Below are 21,795 nucleotides of genomic sequence, written 5' to 3' on the forward strand. Positions count from 1 at the left end.
TCTGAATCGCCCGTTTGAAAGTTCGAATCGGTCGTTTGACAATTCGAATTGTGGACAAACGAAATGCTCCTGTGGCATGTCGGTTCGTCGGTGTTATAAGTATGATCGGTAAAACCTGCGCAACGATTTTCAATCCCGGACTAGGTTTGGAAAATTAGCTTGATAAGTGGTTCACTTCATAAAAAGTACAAATCAGTTTGCATACACACGGCCAATGAGATCGATCCACATTTGAGGAACTCAGCGATGAGTAAATTTGCCCTGTGGAAAAACTCAAAAATCTGCCGGAAAATTTACGAAATTTTTACCCAACCTACTTTTCTCATATTCGGGAATTTTTTCCTGGAAAAACTCAATAAAATTTACTTTTTGCGATTTGTGAGTAAACTGAACTCAAATTTGGGTCGACTCAATGGCCGTGCACAGCACCGACATACCGACATGACACTTATTTCTGACTTATGCCCAAAAATCGTAAACGGCCGATTTAAATGTGCAGTGATCCGAACTTTATCTTATTTTTTTTCGCCGAGATTCCAACAGCCGAGTAGTTTTTCAATTTATTTTGCTGAGATTCAGTAAAACAATTGCCGAATCTCAGCTAACAAATAAGATTTTGCTGAGATATCAGCAAAAGTAAATGTCGAGGTAATCGGCTGTTGGAGATTTTACCGAGCTAGATTAAGTGTGTAGATAAAAATTAATTTTTCCAGAATAGATCAGACACGAACCAATTTATAACTTTTGCTTGCGGGTTCATGGCTTAGCTAAATATGTCCAGATGTCAGTGCGCTTTGGTCAAAAAAATTATTGTTTATTGCTATGGTCATTCATGTCGGTTTGTTGGTGTGCACAGTTCGAGCAAAGTTAATAAAACAGAGGACAGAAGTACCCAACCAATTAACAGAATTCGATCAAAATATATGCCTACAACCAGGGTTACTTCCACTCACTTGCTATAAAAAAATGTTTTTCGGAATTATGAAATCATTATATAGTATAATGCTAATTAGTACTAATAAGTTACAAGAAGAGGTCATGAAGTATATGTTTGACACATACAATCTGTCAAAATTGCTTTCAGTGCGTCACAATCAGCGATTTTACGACTCGTGAGCGCTCACTCTGAGTGAACGCTCACGAATCATAAGATCGCTAATTGTGACGCTCTCAAAGCGAAATTGACAGGTTTTATGAGTCAAACACATACTTCACTACCTCTTTTTGTTACTTACAAGTACAACATAGCATTATTGCATCTAATGATTGCATAATTCCGAATGATATTTTTTTATAGCAAGTGAGTGGAAGCAACCCTGCCTACAACCATATTTTTAGATTAGATTTATTTAGATCCTTGGTTCTCCCGGTTGAGTGGCCACCCTGCGAAAATCTTCGAAGGAGGTGAATTAGATAGGAACCGCTAAAACAAGTGCAGCCATGTTAAGCTCAAGTCAATTGGTTTCTTTCAAACTAATCCAAACCGACAGTTACATCTTAGGATTGATTCTTTATTTCGATACTGTTTTACTAGATAACATGAAAAAAATGCCTGTTGTAGTTTTCTCTTTTCTCCAAGAACTCTCATCGCTTAGCTATAATAATATGCTATCATTACCATTAGCTTATCATGTCGTCATAATCATAGTCGTTTTCAATAGTTTTTTTTTTTTTCATCTCATTCCCTTTTTTATTCATCTTATAATTGCACTAAATAGTAAAATTTATTGGAAAAATAGTGACGTTGAAGAATTGTCGGCTCAGCAGCTGTTTAAAAATTACCCTTAACGATATTGTTATTATTTTATTGTTTCGATTAAATAATTTTGCGAATTTCAAAACAACAAAAAACAGCTCAATAAGTGAAATATAGTTAGAACGGAAAGAACTTACCCGTCGCGGGATCCGGAAAACAGAACACAGGAAAGGGCAAAACTCCAAGCTCGCACGACTGTTTATATACACAATTGATTCTTAGAAGTATCATCCAGTTTTACTGCGGTGCCATTGTCGGCTGCGGGCTATTGTTGCTACCGAACTGCAGTCCACGAAGGGCTTCCGGAGGGATCGTAGCGTTAACCGTGATGGGTGGCATTCCCGGCAGGGAAATGGGTGTCGTAACGGCGCTGGTTTGGAACAGTGGTGGCTGCTGAGCTAGATCGATGGTGGCGCTTTGCTGCTGCTGCTGTTGTTGCTGTTGTTGTTGGGGAAAGGTCGAATACATTCGAATCGGAGCGGGTGCCTGACCGGCGGCATACGTCTGCGGTTGGTACTGCGGCTGAGCTTGCTGATGCTGATAGTCAGTAGGTGCCGCTGGGTACGATAAGCTAGACGGAAGGAACTGAAATGGGAGGATGTGAATAATAGGGAAAAGTTTACGTGGGTCATGGGACATACCGCGCTAGCAACCGACGTAGCAGCCGTTGTGTTCGGTGCGTTTCCATAGGTCTGATAAAAATCACTTGCCAACGAGGATGGTGGTGGAACGCTGGATGCAAAGACGCTGGGATTGACCGTAGGTAGAGTCACGGTCGACGATACGCTGGTCGGGTTGGTCGGTGCATAAGATAGGTTAACCAAAGTTTGCTGCTGTTGGCTGCTTGGAACCGAGTAGGGCATTTGCTGCTGGGCAGAAGGAGAGTACATGGGGATCGTGGCTGATGAGTACGACATAGTGGCAGCGACATCCGTACCGAGAGATGGCGGATCTGAAAGAAGAGTGGTTGCTCAGTAGAATTCGAATTGATTGGTACCTAACTGTTCTTATCTTTCGTGTAGGCAACGAACATGTTTCGATAACAACAGAACACGCAAAAAAACTCACAATTTCCATCGGATGATGCCAACGTTCCCGTCGGTGGCGGGTAGTATGTCTGTGTGATGCTAATCGGTGGCGAAGTAGCCGTATTCACCGGCGTGGTCATAACCGCAGGTGCTCCATTGTTATTGACACTCACAAAGTATGAAGGATTGTTGTTTGCATGATCCACCGTGCTCATGGTGGCAAACTGATTAGCCAAAGCCGTAGTCGTGCTATCCACTGTTCCGGTAGGCGAAACGGTTAACAGATCCGTATGCACCGTCCCGGCAGTCGATGCAAACGTATTTGCCAACGGAGGTACCATCGGGATGAATGGAATGGGTCGATTGGCCGCGTTAGGATCCGTCGGCGGGACCGACGTTGGTACCGACGTCATGCTCTGACTCAATGCCGCTCCCGTAGGCGGAATCATTTTACCTGCATCCGCCGGCAGCACCCGTATCGGTATTCGATGCAGATATCCGTAACCAATACCACATCCCAAACTACCTTCGCCTCCCCATTTGCTGTTTGGTGTGATTGTCACCTCCCTACACGCATCCTTGTCTATATTGTACACATACATCTTCAGTGGCCTGCCCTTGTGGGATTCGATCAACGTGAACAAATCCTCACTCTCGTGCAGGATCGAATCCGCCCCGATAATATAATCTGTGAACGGGATCAATCCTGCTTCTTCAGCCGGCGACGATGGATGCACCTCTAGAATGTGCCAAACATTCTCGTTCGCTCCCTCAAACGAGCAGAACCGTATACTAACCCCCAGTAGTCCCTGACCGCCCCAGGTCGTGCTTGGCATTATGTTAACCACACGAATATTCTGCGTTTTACTGCTGAAAACTGTCATCTGTATCTCCTTGTCAATGCTTGCCTTGAGCAGTTCCTTCAACGTATCATTGTCCTGATCCAGTCGGGTGTTTCCAATCGCCAGAATAAAATCAAAGAACGCTTCCAGTCCGGCCTTCTGCCCAGGCGAATTGTCTTGAACCTACCAAAGGACATTATAGAAACACAAACAAATAATGCATCAATCCTCGAATATTTCCGAGCGACAGCAGCAAGAGAAACTGAACACGTCATCTGTCAGTCAGTATTGCACTCCGGGAATCTGGAACTTACCCGCAGGACATGGTACCCTTCCGTACCACCGCCAGGGACGGAAATACTGTGCGAAAGACCCATTGTTTGCTGGAGCGCTCCACCGGAACCAACCGATAAACTTTATCACCGAAATTTCACCGATCTTTTCCGGCTAAAATGAAGATGAGAAATATTTGTGCTGCAGGAAAGTAGTGATTTTCCAGGGGATGAAGTTTTTTTTTCTTGTTGATGTCAAATTTGCATTCGTTGTTTGACAGGCGAACGTGGTGAAAAAACGAAAGCCTGATCGTCCGATAAAAGGTGATCTAACAATGTGGTGAGTACGTGGCACTGAACATTGAAATTAAATTTTTATTTAAAAAGGGCCTATCAACTTTTGTGAACACATCTAGAGTAACATTTGAAATGGGCCTATGTCCAAAACGTAAACAAATCGGGTTTTGATACCATTCTTTAGCACCGCTTGATAGCTACTAATCGTGTAAGAAAGTTCCGCATAATCGAGAAAAATCATTAAAATAACTCGATTTTCGAAACGGCCGATCAACGAAATTTTTCGATTCATTAATAGGCCCGCACGCTGAAACGGCCAACCATTCATTTATTTCATTTCATTGATAAGCCTAGTGACGTAGAAGGGCCGATGATTGAAAAATTTCAAACCAAAGCTAGGCCCTACTGCTTGAGGCAGGGCCGATGATTTGTTTTGAATTTATTTGACGTTGCGAAAAGGCTTAGCAAAGGGCCTACCATTTCTGATGACAAGCACAACGGCTTAACAAAAAGGGCCTATCCATTGAAAGATTCACAAAAAAGGCTTATTTATTTATGAAATTATATTGTTATCGATTTTCATATATTTTTGAAAGCTTTTCGTATATTTTGGCTGTTGTATACTGAGATACAGTTACTATTGGTATTGTGAACAATATAAATGCCTAAAATACTTCAATTTTCTTAAATATGAATTGAATAATGGCGGTCAAAATTTAAAATTCATTTTCTGGTTTGTTTACGTTTTGGACATAGGCCCATTTCAAATGTTACTCTAGACATCTTGAAACTTACAAGTTGTAATATGAGTGACGTGAAGTCGATCACTTTCGATTTTTTTTAATTAGGGGAATTTACGTATTCTCGGCAACCTAAGCAGCGACCTTATTTCTATAGCCTTTTTCTCTAAGGAACGCACACATATGCAGTATTGGTTTGTTTACAATCTTTTGCTGCCAGCTGCTCTAACAATTTCAGTCGAAAGAATTGTCAAAAACTGTTTTGAAACGCTTTTACAAACTCCAATCTTCTCTAGTGAGAGCGAGTATTGTCGGCAACCAGTTTTTCTTCGGCAACCGTTCCATTTGAAGTGCATGTAAATCTGCTGTTCTATTATCGGCAACTCGAAATTAGCTACAATTTGTAGTGCGTGTGCTGCATTTCAAGAAAACCTTGCTAGATTGCTTTTTCTCAGTGGTAAAAGTATAGTCAAATTGAAGCTGAAAGCATAAAGAATCGTTTGCATGCATTCAGCGAAGTGTTTTCGTAAGAAAATCCAGTGAAAATAGTGTTTCAATTTGTGTTGCCGAAAATAGTCTGTCATGCCGAAGCCGTCATTTCCCCTACTTTGCTTGAACAATATTCATTTTTTTTTCATATGTTTACATCCTCCCAACACCGCTCACAAATTGTGCCTTTTTTTTCCCAAAGCAGATAATATCATATTATGTGAACTCATTCGTGACCTTTTTATTATTTGATTGAGTTCAAGATCAAATTTTCATTACGTCGAAAGAAACAAAGGTAAACAAAGTCAAGCTATCAGTGTCAATCAAAGCTCCTGCTATTACACTATATACTGTCCGAATATGGGATCCCATCCCATTTTTAAATTTATTTACCACTCAAATTGCTTTTTGACGTAATCACCTTCCGATCAAAATATTTTTCGATGTTGCTTAGAGCAACCGTAAAGGCCCAAGCGCAATGACAGCGGAAGCGGAACGGCAGCGGCAGCGGAAAAGCCCGATCTGAGAAAGCGTATTTGTCGGATTGAAAGCTAATTAGTATCAAATCGACTTCGGTTAGACATCTTGATGACATTTGTGACAACTGCCAAACTTTCCGTTTCCGTTCCGCTTCCGCTCACATTGGGTTTGGGCCTTAACGGTACGCTGCTAAACTCATTTTAGCAGCCCTCATCCTAGCGCAGCTACCGTATCAGGGGTTGCCATACGAGTAACTAAAATAGCAGTCGGCTTCTCGGTGAGAAGCGCGCTACCAAATTTAGCAGCGCGGGAGAAAGGTTGCTATTCGTAGAAATGTCAAAATGCTCAGTACCGGTACGGACAAAGGCGAGTAAATTGATAACCGCGATAGCAGCGACCGGTGTGGAGAAGAGTGACTAATCTAAAATGAGAGCGCTGTGCGCTGTTAACATAGTCACGCAAATGACAACGACCGTTATGGTTGCTCTTAAGTCACCCAATTTTTATGGAGATGCCGTTTGTCTTAAGTAACAGCGCAGAGAAACCTGTAAAAAGTGTACGTTCGTCGTTTCGCTTTCTCATCATTAAAGTGAATAAATCAATGATGAATGGGCTGCATGTTAGGAGACGTGATTGATAATTCTCCCGAATATCCTGGTAAATACACGTTGACTTAAGCAACATTAGGGGGATACCAAACAAAGTTATTACTTTTGACCAGGGGGTAAGTCACTCTGCCACATTGTGCTAACACCCAGAGAAACATACTTCGACACACTTCAAGCACCCTTCTGTCACATGACAAGCAATTTTTTAATCAATTCTGGCACCACTGTTTACATGCGATTGTTATTTGGTTATTTAAAAAAAAAAAACAGAAAAAAACCGTCGAACCGTCCTGCCTTGAAAGAAAAACATTCTTGATCTGGATTGAAAACCTCCAATTCAAAGAAAAGGAAATACTAAACCGGTTGGGATCCACGAAAGCAGCGGCATCAGGATGCTAAAAAGTTAAAGATGTCTTGCAAGAAAACCAAGACAAACGCAACGTAAAAGTTTCTGATTGTAAATCCTAGGTTCTCACCAACGACGGCCCAATCACGGCCCCTCCAATTGATTGCAAATGCACCCTTTGCTTGATCCTTCTTCTTGGCTGGCACATACCCATTCGTCTTCCTCGTGAAGCGAGAGGGCCAATGCCAGTGTCAAGAACTAATTTTCGGACCCTGAACGGTAGCCGCTGCTGATTAATATTCGATCTCTACAGTTGCGAAATGGTTATGGAACTCTACTACTGGTTCTGATACAGCAAGTCAGTAGTATAGCTGGCGGTCCTTTCATTGTCTTACTCTGATATCCGGAGCTCCGGACTGCGGTCATTTTAGCTACAATAATCCTCCCGCCGGTTGTGCTTTTTCTTTAAACAAACAAAAGCAAAGGAATCGCAGGGGGTTCTGTCATGTTCAGTGTTATGTTATGGTTGAGGATATGGTTGCTAGTAAATGTATTTTTTCGGTTGAAGTTTTGACAACTCGGTCAATACGATGAAGCACACAGAAACACCTTCCGACACCCACAAACACACATCAAACACAATAAGCACAAACACAAGGTGGCGGTGACCAGCAAGATCATCAAGGAATGACTTGCCTCTCGTGTGAAATCCAGCTTTGATTAAACGAATGTCAAATGTACACTTAAAACCAAAAAGTGCCAGAAGCAAAAGACAACTGTCAGACTATATAGTATAAGATTCGCAAATATCACACATATTAGAATATTTAATATTTCCACCATCGGTATTGATGCTGATACTTGGAGCTGTCCACATCGGTGATTGAATAAACCGGATGGAATTCGATTTCGAAATCGGTGTTAGGAAAATCGATTTTCGCAGGCAATCGATGATTATTTTTATTATCATAGCAACAGTTGCACATTTGTGCAATTTTCAACCTTTTGAAAATTGATAAAGTCCTCCACTGGACATGGAAATCTCTTTGTCTAAACATCTCGTTAATAAAAAAAATAAAATACAGCAGTGACATCTATATAATGGAAAATGAATGCAGAAGCTTGATCAAAATTTGGAAATTGGATCGATTCTCTTCATCGACTTTCTCTTTTGATAACCAGTGCTATGCAAACAAATTTCGTGCTATTTTTTCCACATAGTTTGATAAAGGAGGTTCTTATCTAGCGTCCAAAACGTCAGAATTGCAAGGGAATGTTTTTGCAGCTCAATTATTAACGAAAGAGAAAGTAATTGAAGAGAATCGATCAATGCAGATTGGACCTTTTGAAATGTTTATCTAGACATGGTTAATTACACGGTGCCCCAAAGAACCCAATAATGAGCATTTTCGAGGGAAAATTTTACCCATTTATGTGTGATTGACCACTTTGTCAAGCAGTTTTGGCGTGACTTTCTACCAGCGATTTCACAAAACTGGACCAACTAATTTCTATTTTTTTGTGAAACGCACAAATGTTGGCTACTTTTCTCGAGGTTCTAGAAGAAAAAATCTTTAAATAATGTTTCATTTCAAAGTTCGAGTGGTAGTAAACGTCATTTTATCTGCTCGAATAAAGTGGTTAACTACAACTACAAAAATGAGTAGTAAGCATTGATTTATGAGTAACAAATACTTATAAATGGGTAATCATTTTACTCGCATAATGGGTTCCCTAATAAAAAATAACCATAAACGAACGATAACCCAAATCATTGAACTATTCCACAAATGGTTTGGATGATACCCAGAACACGTCGTTAAGCAAATTAACCATACAATTTTTATTAGGGTTTCCCTCAAAAATGCTTACTTTGTAGTCAATATTAGCGTTGACGGCGACTATGTAGCTCTTTACTCCTATGAGAAAACCCTTAAGCAAACGTCAGACTGTGCGTGAAAAATGGCGGACTTTGTACTATCCTTTCACTCCATCGAAAATTCCCATAAGAAACTGTCTACATTTGCTGGAAGAGCAAATTTTTCGACAGTGCCGTCAACGCCAATTGATTTTTTTATAGTCATTACTGGGTATTTTGCAGTTACCGTGTACACTATAAATATGCCGATTTTGGTAGATGCGGTCAAGCTTGTTCACAACATTCCATCATCGACATTGATCACTATATAGACCGGCAGCGCATATCCGACCATCTTTCTGCAGGCGTTTATGCTTTCGATGCTTTCAGTCTCGTGAACAAAAATCGTCAAGACCCAAAAGAGATGAAATTGAACGCAAAGCGCCCATTACACATGTCAATATATTGACAATAAATTGACATACTGACAATATTATTGAAAAGGTGATATTGATGATGATGATTGATGACAAGTATTGACGAAAAGCTGATTTTCATTTCACTTTGTCAATATTCAGAATATATTGACAAAAAAACAGTCAATTCTATCAATATCATCAATATACGAATATTGACAACATCAATGGCAATACGTTTGAAGCCTTTTAATCTCAATGTATTAAAGTCAATATTACTTGTGTTAATTTCCCCACACAAGAAACATGGATCAGCGGGTGAAAAGAGAAACGTCGTTACTGGACCTATGCACTGAAAAAAGTTTTCATATAGTTTCCATTGGGAACGCACATGATATTTGTCCAATAACAAAATTAATGATTTTTATCTGAAATTCAAATAACATTCATACGATCACATGAATTGTATATGACAAATCACATAAACTTCATTGGACACATAAGGTTCATGTGATTTTGTGATGCGATTCCCAATTATGAGATCACATGAAAGTTAAGTGTAATTCTAATGGATATTTTCCATTGGAAATGTGATTTATTTTTTGAGTGTGGAAAATACTAACTACACACTGAATTCGGATAACCTGAGTCGGTAAAATTTTACTCGGTTTTTGAACTACTAAAAAGTCGGTAAAATTTCAAATTACCATAACTCGTAAGAAATCAATAAAATCGACACATTATCATTGAACGGTTTTAAATAGGTCCGTACAATTTCGTAATAAATTTCAAAATTGTTGAATTGGTTGGTACTAGAAATACTCAGAGGAAGAGATGGGTGGAGATAATGTTTTGAGCCAAATGAACTGTCAAAATCTGAGCATATCGAACATTCCTATTAGAATTTTTCCGAGGATTTCTTATTCTTTCTAGAATAAATTTTAAAGTATTGCAATCGAACAGAAATTCAATCCCCTTTATGTTTTGTGTGCTTCCCAAATTCAACTAGGTTTTGGAACCAAAAAGAATACAAAGTGATCTTCGTTGGTTAATGAATGGCACCAAAAAATGTGCAAAATATTGCGATGCAATCAATTATTATTTTGCATGTAAATCGAATCAAAAATAAAAGTCATTTGAAATGCTAGCTTCTAGCAAGGGTTGCAAGATAATTTAGGAACAAATCCTTGCTGCCGTATTGTATTTTGTTTTCTCCGCCTATCTAGTTTCTAGTTGGTACTAAAGAGCCTGAATTTATAAAGAGACGACATCTTATCCATTTGACAGGTCTTCTGCTCGATTGGAATGACTTTTCCTATGATTTTGACAGATAATCGATTGTTCCAATGTTGACATGTCGCCTCTTTATAAATTTAAGCTCTTTAGTTGGTACTATCCTTTCACTCCATTGAAAGTTCCAATAAGAAACTGTCAATGTTTGGAAGAGATGATTTATCGACGGTTCCGTCAACGCCAATATCAAATGTTGTAACTTTTTGACAGGACACAGAAAATACACAGGACAACATGATAACAAATTAATGGAATTGAATCAAATCGATTGTCGACTGCGTAGAATTACCACTCGTGTTGAATAACCCACGTTCATGGTATGCAGTTTCCCATAAATAAACTATTATGCTGATGTTTTGGTAAACATTTCTAAAGGAAAAACTTGCATATATTATTGAATTTGCGTAACGTGTAGGCATGTGAAACGCAGATAGTATTTATTTTATTTTAAAGTAAAAAAAAACTAAATTACATGATTATGCTTGTGATTTTGTAGAAAATGAACATCGATATAGACGAAGCCTGGGTAGTGATTGGCGACTGTAAAAGGATACTTTTTTATTTAGTTTGATATCCATTTTATATCACACACGAAGATTTAAACAAAATGCCAACACTGCATGCGTGAAGGTGCATTGTGAGTCAGTCGGTCTAAATGACGTACGTTCTCCCTCCTCTTGGGTAGGGGAAGAATATTGAGAAAGTGAAATGAAAATCAGTTTTCAACAATACTCGTCATCAAACCATCGTCATCAATATTATCTTTCAATAATATTGTTAGTATGTCAATTTATTGTCAATATATTGACCTGTGTAACAAACGCTTTAGTGTATTGTCATTAATGTTGTCAATATTTATATATTGATTATATTGTAAAGCAAACCTCACACGCATCAATATATTGACGCGAAGGGGAATTATTGACAATAATATTGATGATGTGAATTCAGAAATATTGACAATCTCGATGTATTGACGTCAATATAGAATGTATTGACAATACGATTATTGTCAATAAAAGCAATCGTGTAGGGTCCACTTAAGGAAAATTGACAATACGATGTTTGTCAATATATTGACATATGTAATGGGCGCTCAAGAGCGAGTCGGGCGAGTGTAAATATGCTACTGTCAATACAATAAAATCCCCAGAGTTTTGGTTGAGTGAGATAGCGAGAGTGTGTATAGCGTGTAGGTATAGTAAAGCGAGTAAAACATTGGTCCAAGTGAAAAATATTTCATTCAACTTCTCAGACGGGACGGACGGGTCAGCTTGATAGAAGACGAATGCGCTCACTGACGGGCGCAGTGTGTGACGAATAAAAATAAAAGAAAACGAGTGTAGTTTTGTCGCGATTTTTCCCCCACGCAATATGGCAGCAAAAGTCTATTGCCCATAAGAAAAAGGAATAATCGAGTTATTTTGGTGGCGATCCGGATGCGATCGGTGGACGTACGGAAGTTTATCCTCAGCAGCAGCATCAGTCAGAAAAGAGGGCATCGTGTGTTGTTTTTAGGCGTGTGTGTACGTTTGTCTGCTCCCTCTGAGTGGAGGAAAGTCTAGAAGAGGAAAAAAATATCCACGGCGCAACCAACATCGCGGTCGCGGTCAGAAGGAAGAAGTAGTAGGCAATCGGTAGTGGATTGAGAGTGGTAACATTCGGAGGAGTCTACAGGAAAGAAGACGGGCACAGAATTGCAGCAGTGCAGTGTGTAAGCGAAAAAATACGTGCCGTGGGGGAAGTGCATAGTGTTGAAAAGTTGAATCATTGGAAAATCCCCTCCCCGTCGTGTGCTTCGAGAAAGGTAGTGAAGTGTGTGTGTGTGGGTTTGGAAAAGGTTTTCCTCTTCAATAGCCTAGTAGCGCAAACAGGGAACGGGGCAGAGCTCCCCGCAGAGGCGACGACGGATAATGGCCGATCAGAATGAAAAAATCCTACACCGTCTGCTGCAGATTGATGGCAACAACGAGTGCGCGGACTGCGGAGCAAAAAGTACGTAATTACGATTTACTACTATGTTCCTGTTCGGGGGTAGTACCTAGTATTAGTAGTATGTAGTATGGCAGGCTTAGTAGTAAGTAGGTTATGATGGTGGAAGGCCTACTCCCATAGAATGAAACGACCCCTTCCAGGACGGGAAGTGTTGTAAAGCTCACTTCCAGGAGCGATGTAGAAAATTTCGAAAAACTGAGAAAGCAATTTTTAAAATTTTCTTTGAAAGCTTGGGGAAATTCTTGTTTTGATTGTTTTTCTATATGCTTCATTTTGTTCGGTGTCGTGACGTGCAGATAAGATGGCAACAGTGCAGCCAGTAATTTGTTCTGTTCCCGTACGTGCTTTTCTGTAAGATTTTATGTTCCCGTACTTTTTGCAGCATATTATTTTCTATAGCAACTTATTTTACTCATGTTCAGTATATTAAACATTGCGTCGGAGCGCATTACTTCCGACACTATGTTCAACGTACGAACGAACAAGAGTAAAACCGATTGTCGCCTGTGGGTTATTCCGGGCAAGCTTGGCATAAACAGTTTTGCTCGCAAACTGCTCATTTGCTAATAACTTTGCACAGAGTTGAACATAGTTCTGTTTGAAGCAGTCGATAGAATAGAGTTTAAGCTTCTTATAGATATGTAAAAACAGGAGATTTTAATTCTAGTAATAAACTGTATTCGATTTTGCGTTGCAAAAATGAAGTGAGAAATGCTCGCTGCACATATCGGAATTCAAAGCGTAAATTCATTGGTGTTGATTCAAATAATAAGATTTACATACTCTTTGCATGTCTACAGTAAACTATGATCCTAATCTATCAATTATTTTAAAGAAAACTAAATTTCAACAACTGAGTGAAAAGTTATTAACAAATGAGCAGTTGGCGTGTACAACTGTGCATGCCAAGCATGATTCCGGGGCCTCCCTTAGCTCAGTTGGTAAAGGCGTAGCTTCAATGCAAGACCCTGCTGGATTCTGGGTGGCTGGGTTCAATTCCCGGTCCGGTCTAGGAACAAGGGTAGGTAAATTTCTCGATTTCACTGGGCGATTGTACTTGCAATACTAATTCAAAAAATGGTACAGGCATCCAAAGCTCTCAATTAATAACTGTGGAAGTGCATCTAGATAGAACACTTAGTTGAGAGCACGCAATAAGCTAATATGCAATAAGCAATAAGCTTGTAATGCGAAAAAGTAGAAGTAGTGGGTTATTCCGGTTTTCAACTGTACCGATGAAAGCAATAGCAAAATACCGGAACAGACCTATTGTGATTTGCTGGCATTATTAAGTTCAGTCATAATTGAATTTCACCAGGCTTAATTTTACACTTTTATAGTCTTTCAGATCATGAACTGAAATTGATAATAATATTATGTCAGGAGGTCTGTTTGCCAGCATTTTCTCTGATGAGAGAAACGTCAGTTCGAAGCTTCTGCAAGCTAGTGTAACTTGAACCGATTGGCAGTTAACCCTATGGAGTAATCAGTGATACCTTTTACTCGGAAGAAATAAGCGATCATATTTGACGATCTTCTGGGCACAATAACGTGTGAGCTATGTAAAAGATCTGGGACTAATTCTGGATTCTCAACTTACGTACAAGCAGCACATCTCGTATGTTGTCGGCAAAGCGTCAAGCCCATTGGGTTTTATCTTCAGGATAGCAACAAAATTCAAGTCACTGTACTCCATGATGCGATCCATTGTGGAATACTGTTCTCCGGTTTAGAGTCCAAACTGCAATAACGATCCTGAGAGAGTTGAGTCCGTTCAATGGCGTGAGGAAGCTACCTTGAAAAGGCGCCAGTCCTGTTTGTAATAGTGTTAACGTTTGGTTACGCATTTACATAACCAGATATTTTCAGAAATTTTGATTTCCATCAGCCTCGTAATCAAAATGATTTTGAGATTATATATTACTATATTCTTTGTAATCATGAGAGAGACCCGTCCGTTTCATCTGCCCAGCTATGAAAGTCGTTGCCAGTTGATCGATCTGGAGCCTGCTAGTAGTTTTGAAATAGCGTGTCTTCTTCTACCTCGAAACGCTCGGCTCACCCATTGAACTGCGGATGAAAAGTTGCGATTGTCACGTTATGGATACCGTTCCCGATGCTGAACTCTAGATAGAGCTGGAATTAGGGCGTAACAGTTTTTGTAAACAAGGACTTTTCTCCATGATTTCTTCGAATCCAAGGTACGCCCACGCAAACCAACATAACCATCGGATAAGGGTAGATTTCCCCTAGCCGCCGGTGATGTTGATTTGCGTAGGGGAGCTTTGACTTTCTAGAAATCATCTAGAGAAGTCATTGTTTACAAAACCTAACCTTTACAAACACTGACTGGTGAGCGAAGAAGCTCCGCAAGATACCGATGGTTCAGTGGCTGTTATCGACTTGGTTCTGACATTTTCCAACCACTTCGAGCACGAATCGTTGCTGAACAGAAAGTGCTCTCTTTCGATAGCAGGCTCGATAGACCCATTGGAATCGGTATGGAAGCGCTGTCAATGTTCTAGAACAGGGGTTTTTGAGTTTTTAAAACCACGGAGCACTTTTTGAGATAAAATTCTTGGCGGAGCGCCATCTTCGGAAGAATTGAGGGAAAAAAAGTTTATAATGTTCAACCCATGAAATCACAGAACAAAATATAACAAATTTACGAAAGTTATCCAATTACATGAACAAATTATTTTGACTTGGAAACAATTTGAGTAACAGTCTATGTTCTCAAAAATGTTACTTACCTTACCAATCAGGATAAGGCCTTGAAGTATTCTGCTGTCCGAAGAAGTCGTCTCCACTCTACTCGATCCAAGGCCACCCGTCGCCAGCCTCGTATTCTGCGAAGGGCAATTTCAATTTCATCGTCCGGCATTCTTACGACGTGCCCAGCCCACCGTAGTGTCTCAATTTTTGCAATGTGGACGATGGATGGTTCTCCCGTGGTTGATTTGCCTCCTCCACGATCCGTCATACATCTGTACTCCACCGTAGATGGTACGGAAAACCTTGTTGAGGTCCCGCGGCAGCTACGGTTCTGCTACTGGTTCCCGGTTGGTTTCCTTAAACGGGTAGCTTATGCGCCACTTCCGAAGAGGACGACCCGTCGTGCTTCACGATGCTCGGCTAGATACTGGCCAAATGAGCCAGCTCTGAAATTAACTACCAGCGTAGGGAACAAGACTAACAGACTCGAGTGACTAAAAAAGGAAGCGAACATACCCACTAAAACCCCAAAATACCGAGCCCATAGAACTTATAATCCAAAAACCAATCCAAACAGGAGTATCATTACTGACAGCAATTCCTCCGACTCATTAAACTCAACCCAAAGAATTAGCGAATCGACATGACAAAACGAAACGTGAAATAATCTTCAGATTCTCTCAATCAAACTTTCTAAAACTGAACACGATTAACTTTGGGCTCAGGAAAGTTCAGTAACTTCATTTATTCAGTAAATTTGTTATCCCAGGTCTTATTACACATGTGCATACATGGTTCTTCCGGCCTACCTCTGTTTCCTATCTTGTGCGGTCGATACTACTATGCCCTGAAGATTCACACTTCATTCAGGCGCAATACTGAATGAAGTGTGAATCTTCAGGGCAACATACAATGAAGGATTTTGAGAACGATTTTGTTTATATGTTATGTTTGCATCAACAGACTAGAAATAGTCCCAATGATGTTTTGTAATGGGGCCTCCCTTAGCTCAGTCGGTAAAGGCGCAGCTACAAAGCAAGACCATGCTGGAGGTGGCTGGGTTCGATTCCCAGTCCGGTCTAGGAATTTTTCGGGTTGGAAATTTTCTCGACTTCCCTGGGCATAGAAGTATGATTGGACTTGCCACACAATTATACCAATGCAAAAATGGTACAGGCATCGAAAGCTCTCAATTAATAACTGTGGAAGTGCATCTAGAACACTAAGTTGAGAGCACGCAATAAGCTAATATGCGATATGCATTAAGCTTGAAATGCGAAGAAGAAGAAGAAGATGTGTTGTAAAAAAAAGTACAGATTATACAGACTACATATACTCAAGGTCACTCAGCACATTGTGCCGATATTAGATTCGGCACAATCTCGTAGGTATTGGATTGCTGTAAATAAAATGGGAGCACTGCTGGAGAACTGTCATTGAAGTTGTTAACAACATTACGTACTCAGTGTTCACTCGGCTGTCGACAAAAGCAGGCCACTCTCGATGTGTGCTACGCGATCGTCTGTTTTCTCGGCAGCAACCATTGTGTGGTCCTCCTCATTGTTCTTCATCAGCAGTTCTTTCGGTCGATGCGTCGTCGACTTTGGAAAGCAACCGTTTCGTGATGAGTGTGTGAGTGCTGACCACGTTTTGCGTCCATTGCTGCAATGGACGCGCTCTGACCCTCGTTGGCGTACAACAATTTGCCATACAATGAAACCACTGGAAGCGGCTCCAGTTCTGATGGAGGAGGCTTTTTGGATAGCGGAAGATAAAGTGTTTATTGTGTTGTACCTTTTGACTATAGTTTTAAGATGTATTGTATAGTGACCAAGAATCCTCGGCTCTGTAAAGTTAATTCGGTTGAGCCTTATCAAATAAATTAATAAAAAAAAAAAAAAAACATTACGTACTGCTTGACTGTATATTCAGAAAAATCTTCTTATTGAATATACCAGAGAAACTCAGACCAACAGTTCACTTATAGATCTAAATACGAAATGTAGGTTCTAGAGTGGGCTCAAGAGAAAGAGGCAGTTAATCGGACTCCATTAGTACCCTTAATTCAAATAATGCTACAACTCACACTAAACCAACTACAGAAGTCTATTCATCATCCTCTATAGACGGTCTCTAACAATATTCCAACTCGTACCGGCAGCTGATAGGATAATAAATATAATGGATAACTTTTATTATCCATTTAATATCACCTAAATTTTGCAAACCCGCCACTTCCCCCGTCATCCTCATTCCGATTTATCCTTGTGATTTCAAACCAAAACATTCAAGGTGTCAGAAATACCGGGCTGCCGGGATGGGTATTTTACAAACAATTGCAGCTTGCTCTATGACCGGCACACTTGCGGCACACTGACAAAAACGATGACCCAAGATTGGTGTGTGGAGTGACATATACTACAGTTACAAACGAAAATAACAAGGAAAGTATTGTCAAGTTACTAAAAATGTATAACTCTAAAATTTTACACTCAAGCGCCTTCGGTGAGCAAAAAAGGCGTATTCCGTGTCAAGTGGGAATCGAACATCGACACTACTCGGTTGAACACTCGCTGCTAGCCGTAAATAGCGCTCCCTAAGCTATAATTAGTTCGAAGAAGTGGAAGTTTCAGCCAAAGACTGTGGCGTAGACATCGAGGTTGAACATTAATGTTCACTTGTTGTAGAATTGCTTCGCAGTCGATTCTTCCTTGCAGAGTATCGGTGACGGTTAAGGCTCTGAAAACGTCTCTTCGGATACGTAAGGGTTCGACATTGATCAATTGGTAGCGATTCTCGTAGCTTGGAAGACGAAGTGGGTATCTTCAAGGCAGCTTACGGAGCGTGAAGCGAAGAAAACGTCGTTGCACAAATTCAATTCGCTCGGCCCCATTATTGTAGTTCGGGCTCCAGACTGCAGAGCAGTATTCCAACGTAGATCGTACGAGAGAGCAATAGAGCGATTTCAAGCAGTAAATGTCTGTGAAGTTCTTAGTAATCTTGATGACAAAGCCAAGAGTTCTGGACGCTTTGTCGACGACATACGATATATAGTGTAAGTATGTCAGCTTTGAGTCCAGAAAAATGACAGTCTTTCACGCAATGCACCCGTTCGATATTCGTGCCTAGTAGTTTGTAGTTGAAAATTATCGGTTGTTTCGTGCAGGCTTGCTGAAACTCCTCAAACTCACTGGGGGTTTTAAAACACTCTTGCCGTGCGAGTTTAGCCAGCCATCACCTCGAGTGATTGTCTGCAGGAATATGGAAGAAGTAAACAAAAACTCCTCGAGAGAGAGGGAGAGTGAACTTCTGCGAGAGGATGATTTGACGCGAGGTGCGCTTCGAGACTCCGGATGACTTTTTTGTTCGACGCAAGAAGCTCAGAATTCACTCAGAGTGAGAGTAATACCATTGGCAGACATACAAACCAGTACCGTTGTACTTCTTTAATCGAGTATCTCAAAATGTACAATTTGAGGTACTAGCATAAAAAAGTACAACGGTAGTACCAACAATCAATACGAAACTAACGATTTTAAATTGGCTCACCACTTTAGTAGCCTATTGGTCCCAAGCAAACGATTAACGTACCCTATTCTAGTTGAAATTCTATTACTACACTATGTTTGTTTTGATTCGCTATGAAAGTTTGACAGATAACATCAGGGGTGTGTGGATTCATGCAGAACATGCAGGGATGAGTGAAATAGCTTGGGACTGCTTGGGACCGTTGTTCTGGTACTGAGTGAGCCAAAAATAATAATGATTTTCTTCGGGACCCAGTGGTCTTAGAGTTACCTCTATGGTAGTACAGTACAACCAACAATCAATACGAAACTAACGATTTTGAATTGGCTCACTACTTGACTAGCCTATTGGTCCCAAGCAAACGATTAACGTACCCTATTCTAGTCGAAATTCTAGTACTACACAATGTTTGTTTTGATTCGCTATGAAAGTTTGACAGATAAAATGAGGGGTTAGTGGATTTTCCTATGTTTCGAGGGGTGAATCGAATAGCTTGGGACCGAAGATAGTACCAGAGCTGAGCCAAAAAGTTGAGCAGTTTTCTTCGGGACCTACTAGTCTTAGAGTTACCTCTATGGTACAACAGTGTACTTTGTATGTTTGTACAAGGTATAAGAGTGTGTGATAGAAAACATGAACATGAATGGCATCAAACCTCACTCTCACAAGCTCTGAAGCTCAGTGGAATGATTTGGCAGTAGGCATTCTACTCCTCAGAAAAATGCTACGCTCGGCTCATTTCAAACTCGCGAGAGAGGATCCATAAAGCCTGCTTGCGTGAGAAAGTAATGATTGTACACTTAGCTGGATTGACCACCAGTCGGTTTAGACTACACCAGTCAGCAAAGATGTCAATCTGATTTCGGAGAGAACGGCAGTCGGCTAGTGTAAACGATAATCGTTGCCTATTAGACTATTAGACGAATCAAGAGAGCACTACTTCTTCAAAAACGGGTGGATTTAAAGATCTTCGAGTGCAGTTCGGCTTCCCTGAATGATTGAAGGGTTTCTCACGTAATTATTATTAAAAAATCTGAGAAACGTAAGAGCGGGGTTTGAAGTCGATATATAGAAATGTGCTTAGGAGGTTTTAAGAGTAGGTTCACGAAAATTTGGAGAGCACTTTAAAGCTCATTTGTTTCTTGATGAGCCTTATTGATTTGAATCAAATATATCATATCAACAATATGATCCATTCAAGCCTTTTCCATACATTGCGATGGCGATACAATTGCTTCATGCAATGGCTGCGCTGCAAAAGGTCAGCAAAAATCACTGAATTACAATCGAGGGGCGCTGTTATATTCGCAATAGTCAATATTCAATACAAAAATCGTCTTATTACACTAGTTTACAAAACAACATAAAAAGTGTGAACTTTAGTGGTTGACCAACGTTTCTAATGCAAAATCCTACGCTGAATTCAATGCCGTGGTCAGAAAAAATTAAAGTAGAGCCATTTTTGAGATACACAAAAAAATTGATTTTTTGAATTTTGGACAAAAGTACCATTACTAAAATGTCAATATCTTTGGAACTAGTGCACCAATTTCAAATCTTTTTTTTTATGAAAATGAAGCTAAATAAATTTGCTATCGTTCACTAGAATATTATGTCTTAATTAAAAAAAATAATTTTGAAGTCATTTAAAATTTTACAGCATTTTTTTTTATTTTTCCTTCGAATTTTCCATAAAAATATTGTTTTAATCAACATTTTTAATAGAATAAAAAGATTCAAAAAATCATTCCATAATTTATTCTTAAAGTCCATTCAAAACCGGAGAAAATGAGCTTTTCATGGATGAAATCGGTTGGAAATTGTCGAAGTTATGAATTTTTTTGTAAAATCATGGAAATTGAATGTTCCAAGATTGGCCGTTGTCCCGCTCCTAGGTTCATGCACCACTTCCAGTAAGCCTTTCTGCGGACGTGTACGCATACGATGCATTTCACTAACACTACCAGCTGTCACGCAAAATTAAATGGGATATTTTCAACAATATAATTTACGCTAGTGTTTGTGAGACCGCTCGGCGAGAACCTAACGCAACCAACTCAATTTGACAGCTTTCTTTCTTTAACATTGCTTAACGATGTATACGACAAAACGTGAATTCAAGTGTAAAAATGATGCTCAAAAGTTTTGTTACGCGTGTGGCAACTATATATTTACAAAATCGGTCAATTTCACTGCTTCGTTGCAAACTGCATACAGGCTTTATTTTAAAATTGATCCTGGAGACTTTGACTTTGAACCGTGGATTCCAAAAGTATTATGTAGTTCGTGCAAAACGTGCTTGGCTAGGTGGATGTCAGGCGCAAGGTAAATTGATTTTTTGAATAACTTTCATATAAACAATTTATGTACAGCATGGTAGTGCTTTGTTCTTTCTTGATCGACATTATCTTACTTCATCTATTTTTGATAAGTGTTAATGTCTTACTTACTAACTCACTTATTTGTTATCTGTCAGTCGCTATTTGTCCTTTGACATGCCCACCATATGGCGTCGACCGTTTTGTCATGCAACGGATTGTTATTTCTGCTTGACAAAAGTTGAGCAACAAGGACGTCACAAAACAGTTGAGTATCCACAAGTGGCTTCTATGACAAAACCTGTTCCACATTCAAGTTCGGTCCCGTATCCTGTTTATCCAAAGCGGAAACGAGCGCCCTCTGTTGAATCGACCGTTACAAAAAGTGAGGAGGAATTCAAGGAGGAATGCGAGGAAGACTTCGAGGTGGAATTGGAAAGTAACCCAAAACTGTTTGCATAATCCGAATTTAATGATTTGGTGCGAGATCTTGACTTATCGAAGGAGAAATCCGAATTGCTGGCATCACGCTTGAAAGAACACAACATGCTGAGCAAGGAGGTCAAAATTTCTTGTCACAGGAATCGTCACAAGAAATTTGACAAATATTATTCTACAAAGGACAAGGCATGTTTTTGACATGACGTAAACGGCTTGTTTGAAGAATTTGGTGAGCCATATGATCCAGCTGAATGGCGTTTATTCATCGATAGCAGTAAGTTAAGCTTGAAAGCCGTTTTACTGCATCAAGGGAATGAGAAACCTTCTATTCCATTAGCTCATGCCGTTAATATGAAGGAAACGTATGAATCAA

At 39.9% G+C, this 21,795-nt stretch overlaps 2 protein-coding genes across 3 annotated transcripts in view; one reads left to right on the top strand and one right to left on the bottom strand.

The window, feature by feature from the left end:
- Window positions 1–1,535: 1,535 nt before the first annotated feature.
- Grasp65 (Golgi reassembly-stacking protein 2) lies at window positions 1,536–4,143 on the bottom strand. Of its 2 annotated transcripts, XR_010517821.1 has the most exons (5): window positions 3,941–4,143; window positions 2,825–3,809; window positions 2,398–2,708; window positions 1,894–2,341; window positions 1,536–1,783 (listed from the first exon to the last, which is right to left on the bottom strand). XR_010517821.1 is itself a non-coding variant. In XM_065226599.1 (4 exons), exons 1-4 carry the CDS (start codon window positions 4,001–4,003, stop codon window positions 1,994–1,996), a joined length of 1,707 nt encoding a protein of 568 aa, XP_065082671.1. In that variant the 5' UTR covers window positions 4,004–4,143; the 3' UTR covers window positions 1,536–1,993. The 2 variants fall into 2 exon arrangements, 1 of the variants encoding a protein (XP_065082671.1); XM_065226599.1 differs by having other exon boundaries at window positions 1,536–2,341.
- A 7,385-nt stretch (window positions 4,144–11,528) lies between these two features.
- The window catches only part of LOC135705079 (arf-GAP with dual PH domain-containing protein 1-like), a 30,347-nt gene continuing 20,080 nt past the window's right edge, over window positions 11,529–21,795 (top strand). The window contains exon 1 of the mRNA XM_065226650.1: window positions 11,529–12,420. Within this exon, the coding sequence (XP_065082722.1) occupies window positions 12,339–12,420 (82 nt within the window). The 5' untranslated portion in view covers window positions 11,529–12,338. The remainder of the gene's footprint in view (window positions 12,421–21,795) is intronic.

This window comes from Ochlerotatus camptorhynchus, unplaced genomic scaffold (assembly GCF_037179485.1).
Source record: "Ochlerotatus camptorhynchus isolate MF236.1 unplaced genomic scaffold, CSIRO-AGI_Acam_v1.1 ptg000257l, whole genome shotgun sequence".
In the NCBI taxonomy this organism is placed as follows: Eukaryota; Metazoa; Arthropoda; class Insecta; order Diptera; family Culicidae; genus Ochlerotatus; species Ochlerotatus camptorhynchus.

What these genes read in the sequence shown, in the direction of transcription:
- Grasp65 (XM_065226599.1), bottom strand. Translation starts at nt 4,003, where the DNA reads ATGGGTCTTTCGCACAGTATTTCCGTCCCTGGCGGTGGTACGGAAGGG. An exon ending in AAGGGTACCATGTCCTGCGG is followed by an intron (nt 3,810 to 3,940) that starts GTAAGTTCCAGA and finishes GTCCTTTGGTAG; the next exon opens with GTTCAAGACAATTCGCCTGG. An exon ending in GGCATCATCCGATGGAAATT is followed by an intron (nt 2,709 to 2,824) that starts GTGAGTTTTTTT and finishes CTCTTCTTTCAG; the next exon opens with ATCCGCCATCTCTCGGTACG.